General features: G+C 46.3%; 1 protein-coding gene across 2 annotated transcripts in view; it reads right to left on the bottom strand.

The window, feature by feature from the left end:
* Positions 1 to 6,679: 6,679 nt before the first annotated feature.
* Positions 6,680 to 8,153, bottom strand: part of COX16 (cytochrome c oxidase assembly factor COX16) — a 181,303-nt gene continuing 179,829 nt past the window's right edge. For both annotated transcript variants that reach the window (XM_077464626.1, XM_077464625.1), the window contains one exon: positions 6,680 to 7,302. In XM_077464626.1, the coding sequence (XP_077320752.1) occupies positions 7,189 to 7,302 (114 nt within the window). In that variant the 3' untranslated portion in view covers positions 6,680 to 7,188. The remainder of the gene's footprint in view (positions 7,303 to 8,153) is intronic.

The following is an 8,153-nucleotide window of genomic DNA, read 5'->3' as shown; positions in this document are numbered from 1 at the left end:
ACACTGAACACGGCTTTAAAGGCACACAAGTTCCTCTGAACTCGCACGATTTTAAAGCCGCATTTCAGTCCGACTTCGGGGGGTACTTGAAAGACATCTGTGCGGGTTTATGCAGGTTTATTGAAAATTGCAGCCATAGTTGACAAAAGTAGTGTAGGAACTACTTTTGGAGGTCGGTGCGGTGCTACAAAGTTGGCTTCGCACCGATTGGGACACTCCTATTGCTGGCAATAGGCTCCAATCTGACATGCGCTTTTACCTGTCAAATCGCCCCGATGTGAACAGGAGCTAAGGGTTTGTTCAAACGTGCAGCCAGGGGAGGTAAAAGCAGGCAGTTGAGCTGTGGTTTTCATGCTACCCCCCCACCCTCCCAACCGCAAACAAAGACATGGAGCTGCTCAGGGCTGTGCACATATCACAGCCCCAATGATTTACAGCTGCAACATTAAGTAAAGCCCTGTTACATTTGGCAGGCAGTACCGCCATTGAATGCTACCAATTAAACTTAATGGAGCAAAACCACAACCGTCCTGCAATGACATGCAATGCAGGAGGTTGCAGCATGGTGGTTCGGCCTTTTCAGCGTTAATACGGGTGGTAAAGGCAAAAATATCACCTCCCAGGTGCCTGTCAACAACACTCTGAAAAGTAATTAAGCACAAATCACTTTTCAGAGGAGCAGCAAAGGGTGCTGTATGCGAGAAGGGGCCTTTACAAAGATGACCATGGTATCTTATGGGTAAAATAAAAGCAAATAAATAACACTAACCATAGGCAGCTGTTGACAGATACACAGAAAAGCACAGAATCTCATTCTGTCCTGCCAAACAAATGCTCATTTTCTCTAGACTTAATCCTTCCTGCTTTCTGAACACAAGACAATAGTATTCCAAAATATATTAAAGATACATTCCCGAGCAAGAGAGACTTTGAAACTAAATGCTGGCCATATGCTGGGTGAGTGTGGACAACGCATGCCAATGGAATTTTAAATCCATTCACTTCTGGCAGATAAATCCCCCAAGGACAAGAAGCAATACTGCTATGTCTACGAGATTTGCTGGAAAGTGAAATCAGCACATGCACGATGGCTTCTAATCAGTACAGGCGGAATACAACACTTTCATTCCCTGCATGCTTATGCATTGTTCTCTAGCATGGCAATAAAGGAAGAGGATACAAACCATTTCCTTTCCAGGAACCACAAAACCACATTACTAATGCAGAAATTACTATGGGTTCCAGGTACATTTTCATTTCACATCCCAGCCAGCTACTGAAATTTTAGACAGCTGTCTTTTATCCAACTCTTATATATTTCTGCTAATGCAAATAATTAGGAAGGGAAATTGTCCAACTGGAAAAATAATTTTTTTTTTATACCTAAATTCACTAAGCCACAATGCACACAAAGTGTTAATATGTTACCTATTTAACTATCAATATTTAGTTCAGTTTACTAAGGCTCGGTTCACATACACGCGGTGTGCCACATCGCATTCCTGTGCATATCACATGTGATGTCTGCGAGGTGTGATTTGAGCCATTCATTTGTATGGCTCAAATTGCACCGCATCAGTACAAAAAAGGTGCAGGACCCTTTTTTCCCAGCACTGGAATCGGATTGCACTGAGCGATCTGATTGTGTTAATCACACTGCATTTTGCGGGTTGTTTTGGGGTGTCATTAACTTAACATTGACACCCTTTGCGGTTTGCTTGAATACCATGCTATTTCAATGCAGTGCGGGAAACACACAGGATTCACTGCGTTTCTCACACCACATATATTTAAACCGAGCAGTAAAAGTTTAAAGTGGTTGTAAAGCCCAATTTTTTTCAATTCAAAGAATAAACGTGTTATACTTACCTTCTCTGTGTAATGGTATTGCACACATTAGTCCCTTACCTCATCTTCTGAAGTCACATGCTGGTGCTCTCTGCTCTTCTGTGTGTGCCCCCATAGCATGCAGTGTGCTATGGGGCACATGTACAGACACACTTCTGAGCTGGGCTGTGTGCATCACACACACAACAGGTCTCGGCCCCACCCTGTCACTCCTCTCATGAATTGACTGACAGCAGCTGGAGCCAACGTCTCCCATGTCCCATGAGAGGAGGCAGAAGAAAGACGAGATACAGCTGGATACAGCAATGGATTGCTAGAGGACTCAGGTAAGTGACCGGGGGGGTTGGATCAAAAATGGTAAAATGTTTTTTTTTACCTTAAAGTGGAGGCACAGACAGAAAACTGGAAATGGCTGAGAAATGCCTGGGAGGCGACGTCACCCATATTGTTACTATGGTGCATTCATCGTTGGCTGCCACTCTCGCACACTCCCACACACTGAAGCCGCTGCTGACAGCTCAGTGTGGGACCAGACTGGCTGTAGAATAGGTGTGTATAGCGATCTCTTCTTTACAGGGTTGGATAGATTAGGTTTAGAATGTGTCTGAGAGTAGGTTTAGCATTAGGTAGGTTGTGGCTAAAGTTCCACTTTAATGCAAAACCACTTTAGTTGCATTGACCAACCTCATTTAACACACATGCATACTTCACGCAATATTTTCAGTACAGACAGCCAGTAATCACAAAGATTATCACATGGGTGTTGCTCCTTAAGCCTAGTTTCATACACATATGCAGCCCTGTGAGTCGCGTTTTGCTTAGGCACACCAGCCAATTCATTTGAATGGGCTGCCATGCCTCCTGAAACTCAGGGAAAAGGTCCCTGTTGCATTTTAGGAATTGCAGTCTGCTTTGAAACCGCAAGTGCAGTGCAGTTCCCAATGTAGGTGCAATTTCCAGTGCGTAGGGCATGCCAATAGGATTAATGACACCTGCTCGCATGTTTTTTGTGTGGGTGGTTGCGGTTGCAGTAACAGGTGCCTGCAGCAGGAACCACCCATACAGGTGTGAACCTAACCTAAAGCAACAAATTCAAAAAATGGTGCAGCGCAAGTAAAGTCAATATACTACATAATCAAATGGTAATTTAGAGAGAAAAGGTGAGGCCGCCATGTGATGAAGGCAATCTTCTAATGATGAGACAAAATCAGAGTGACAGATCCAGGGCCGGACTCGGAATAAAAACCAGCCCTGTAAAAAATGTCATACCAGCCCCACAGCATTATTATACCAGCCCAACAGCATAACGTCATTATTTTCTTGTTCATGAAAGGGAAACCATACATTTTAAAGCACATTTGATGAAGAGAGTATTATATATAGATATAAAAATCACATAGGGCTATATATATATATATATATATATATATATATATATATATATATATATATATATATATATATAAATATTCCAGACTCCCTCAGAGACTGCAGACATGATACAGGAAATGGTCAGAGACTGCAGACATGATAAAAGAGCTCAATGCAGCCTCACTGTGCCCACCAATGCGGCCTCACTGTGCCCACCAATGCGGCCTCACTGTGCCCACCAAATGCAGCTTTACTGTGCCGTGAATGCAGTCTCACTGTGCCCATCATTGCAGCCCCTCCTGTGCCCCATGTCCCAGTCTGCAGTCCCCGTCTGTGGGAAGGTGTGTTGTTGATGCTCGGTACGGTACCTTGCATGCCAGCAGGATATCCATGATGGCCAGCAGCAGGCAGGGTCTGTTCTCATTTTGGATGGGGACGGTGCTCCTTCCAGAGGATCTGTTTGCTGTGAGATGGAGTGGTCCCTGGCCACCTGCACCTTCAGCCGTCCTCAAAGAGCAGGGGGGAGTGGAGATCACAAGGGTGGGGAGCGGAGAGTGCTGGGGGGGGGGGAATTGAGAGCACTGGGGGGGCAAAAAGAACAGGGGTGGAGAGCACTGGGGGGGGGGCTAAGAGTGTGGGGTGGTGAAGACCACAGGGGGGCAGAAAAACAGGGGTGGAGAGCACAGGGACTGGAGAGTACTGGGGGGGTACAAAGAGCAGGGGGGAGTGGAGAGCAATGGGGGGAGCTTGAGAGCACCAGTGGGGGCCAGAAAGAACAGAGGTGGAAAGTACGGGGGACTGGAGAGCACTATGGGGGGGGGAGAGCACATAGGTGGGGGCAAAATGCAGGGGGGAGTGGAGAGTACAGGGGTGGGGAGTGGAGAGTGCTGGGGGGAGCCAAAAAGAACAGGGGTGGAGAGCACGGGGGGTTAGAGAGCACTGGGGGGGCTGGAGAGCACCAGAGGGCCAGAAAGAACAGGGGTGGGGAGAATGGGGGGGCTGGAGAGTGATGGGGAGAGCTGGAGAGCACTTGGGGGCGAAAGAACAGGGGGGAGAGCACTGGGGGGGAGAGCACTGGGGGGGGGAGAGGAGAGCACTGGGGTAAGGGGAAGAACGGGGGGATAGGAAAGAACAGGGGGGAGGAGAGCACTGGGGAAGGGGAAGAACGGGGGGGGGGAGAGGAGAGCACTGGGGGGAGGGGAAGAACAGGGGGGAGTGAAGAGCGCTGGAGGGGAGGGCACTGGGGGAGTGCAGAGCGCTGGAGGGGAGGGCACTAGGGGAGTGAAGAGCACTGTGGGGAGAACAGGGGGAGAGCACTGGGGGTAGAACAGGGGGGGAGCACTAGGGGGAGAACGGGGGGAGAGCACAACAGGGGGGAGAGCACTGGGAGGGGGGACAGGAGGGGGAGCACTGGGAGGGGGGACAGGAGGGAGAGCACTGGGAGGGGGGACAGGAGGGAGAGCACTGGGAGGGGGGACAGGAGGGAGAGCACTGGGAGGGGGGACAGGAGGGAGAGCACTGGGATGGGGACAGGGGGGAGAGCACTGGGAGTGGGAACAGGGGGAGAGACGGGGAGAGTGAAGAACACTGGGAGGGACAGGGGGGAGCACTGGGGGGGAACACTGGGGGGGAGTGGAGAGCACTGGGGGGGAGCACTGGGAGGAGTGGAGAGCAATGGGGGAGAACAGAGTGGAGAGCACTGGGATGGTGGCTATAGAAGGATGGGGAGAGCAGGGGGGGCAGCAAGAACAGGGGAGGAGAGAACTGGGGGGGGCAGGAGAGTGTGGTGGTGGAGGAGCGCACTGGCGGGGGAGCACAAGGTGAACTGGGGACAGTAAAATAAGTTGGATAGGAGAATCGCTGATCCTCCTATCCAGGCACTGTGGCACACAGGGTGGGCTGTACCTGCAGCATCTCCTCCTGTGGATCACAGCGCTGGCTGGCTCGGTGGCCGCTCTGTAACATGGCCCCGTCCCCTCAGACTGGCTCGTGTGATAGGCAGAAAGTTGATTCTATCTACTATCACACAAGCTGGTCTGGGGGGGCGGGGCCGTGTTACAGAGTGGCCGCCGAACATAGAGCCAGCCAGCGCTGTGATCCACAGGAGAGAGGAGAGAAATGTAGCCGCAACTAAAAGCGGCCCCAGGGCAAGCGGCCTACCGGGAAATCTCCTGGTATCCCGGTAGGCCAGTCCGGCCCTGGACAAATCCTTCTACCAACACAGAATTCTCTTATCGAATATGATGGACCACTGAAAATTCAAATGGGCTTAATCCTATAACACAGGATGGACGGATCCAGCAGCACCAATCCACAAATACGGACAAGATGAAATGAGGTATATTTCTCCAGCAGCATGGAATCCAGTGAGGCACTGATGATCAAATGCCTGGTAGCACTCATGGGGTAGAACTTGCTGTGTATATCCAAATAGCATTAATCTGAACAGTAAAGTGAAGGCATACAGGTTACTCGAGCAATAGCACAGAAATATATGAAAAAAAAAAAGATCTACGTGTAGCTTTTAGCGATCGTTTTTGAATAAAACTTAAATTAAATTTACTAAATATTTCAGTTCAATAGAAAGTAACAGTCGGCAGAAATGTAGCAGAATAAAAAAATCAACTTCACATTGTGCATTAAACCATGCCCGCAAATAGCCACAAGGTGACACTATAGCTACTGTGAAGTGCACAACTCAGAGAGCGGGTGACATCCGCAAAAGCAGCTCCTCCTCCCGTACGCACGTTACGTCCTACAAGGACTTTGTCAGCAGTAGTCCTTCATGATGTCCTTCATGATAGTACTTCAAAAAGTTTCAAAAAAGTTGGATTATATACTTACCTTACTTTGGTTTTCCCTATTGCCGGGTGTGATGTTACGATCATTTTTGAGAGATTGAAAAGCTACTCAAACCTCTTGGAAAGACAGTCCAGTGCAAGAGTATCTTTTTTTTTTAATTTGGCTTGCTCTACATTTCCCAGTGGCTCATAGGAATTGTGATGTCACTCGTGCCCAGGAAGGAGGTAAGGTAAAAAGATCAACGAGGAAAAGATCTAACAGATTCCTCCATACATGCTACACAATGTGACTGGAAGAATTTCCAGCTGCAGGAATACCTGCATCTGATTGGATGGATTTACTGTTTGACCAACAATCTTTCTCCCATCTCCTCTAATTTTCCACACGAGTGATGTTCCTATGTCCAGCTTAAGGCTACATTCACATCTGTTTTTTATCCAAAAAGCTATGGTGCATTTAAAAATATTACTATTTGTACCATTTGCACCAACATACAAACAGGATTAAATGCAGCACACTGTTAATGCATCAAATGCAATGGTATGGACACACTGTAATGGCTGATTATGAGTGATAGTTCTTCCTTATAGCTTAATATACATAAATATTATTTTATGGTTCCTGCTGCAAGCACAAGACTTATAAAAAAAAGGCAATATGTTGCAAAACATCCTTTAATTTCCAATACACTGTACACATTAAATACATTTTATCTGAATGTAGAAAGCAACTTTCATCATTTCCCTAAGTATTTCTTTTTCTGCAGTGACTTCACTTCTGCACAGAAATCAATTTCCATGACTGGTCTTATGTGAAATATTTAATATTCTGTTTGCAGCAATCCGTTACAGAAATCTAAAAAGGACTTGACAAGAAGGATAGCATAAAACAATGATTTAATATTAACGAGAATCTTGTGTCAGAAAACAATCAAAAAATCTGAGCTAGGCCCGCCAATTCATCAAGGTCCACCCGGTGGTAAGACAGAATCAAATGTCCAGGAGTGTTGAAGCATGCCCTTTATAGGAAGCCTGTGGACACCATAAGGCTCTCCTGCACAAGTACTGTGAAATTGTAAAGACAAAGCAATGAAATGGAACATTATCCGCTTGTTCTGTCCTCTGAAGGCACCTATGTAAAGGTTTTCAATGCTTTCTAACTCGTTATTTATGTCTTCATGTTGTTTTTTATCTTCTGTTGCTCTTGGTAAGATTTAGAGTCTTCCCATGGACGAGGTCCTCGTATGTTGTCCCATTCCTCAAATCTGTTGTCTTTTATTTTCTGAAAACAGGGAAACAAATAAGCTTAGAATAATCTATGAATCAGAAGCATTGATACATTCAGCATTGGGAATGGGATCTCTAAATGCAAAGATAAAAGCAGTCTTCACGGAACAAAACAAATTCACCATGAGTATTACAGAACCTCAAAGAAAACCTGTACCCGGACTATGCGCGTTGAGGTATTTGCATGTTTTATTTTACAAGCAGTAAAATGCCTTTAAAACAAGTCCTTATTTGCTTTTGTAGCAGCCCTCATTGGCCTTTGTAGCTGCAGGCACGAGGAAGCAAATTTAACAAAGCTGCTGAAATAAAACCAAGTACTTTCTGCTGTACGCACCTGTTGCCATTTTCCTGCACCCCCGTTCCTATGTTTTAGTGCATAGTTGAGTCATATGCACAAAAACATAGGAACTAGGGTGCAAAAAGATGGCGTGTGAATATTAGTCCCACGTACTATCAGAGATTCCAATTCTATTCTGTATTGAGGGGTGGAGTCTCTGTCTAATTTACTGTATGTGTCACCAGACAATGGACATTTAGAAGTCTTTAAAAACTTGGTTTTGCAGGACTTAGATGAACTGAAACCCAAAAAGAATATAAACCCTAGGTATATTAAAGAAGGGATTGAGTCCTTGGAAAAAAGGAAAGATATTGTAATTAGACCTGCGGATAAAGGGGGAGGTGTGGTTATTTTGTCTAAGGAATATTATCCGCATAGGCAGAAAATCTTTTTACGAAATGCACTTGATTTCTGTCTTGCCCATAATTATTTTTGGTTTAGTAACAATTTTGTTTACCCAGAAAAGGGGGGTGGCTATGGGTGCTAGGTTTGCACCTAGCATAGCCAGC

Source organism: Lithobates pipiens, unplaced genomic scaffold, assembly GCF_037356315.1.
Source record: "Lithobates pipiens isolate NorthernLeopardFrog02 unplaced genomic scaffold, aLitPip1_a1.2 Scaffold_30, whole genome shotgun sequence".
In the NCBI taxonomy this organism is placed as follows: Eukaryota; Metazoa; Chordata; class Amphibia; order Anura; family Ranidae; genus Lithobates; species Lithobates pipiens.
The sequence above is the reverse complement of the archived record's forward strand: the minus strand, read 5'-3'. Positions and strand labels throughout refer to the sequence as shown.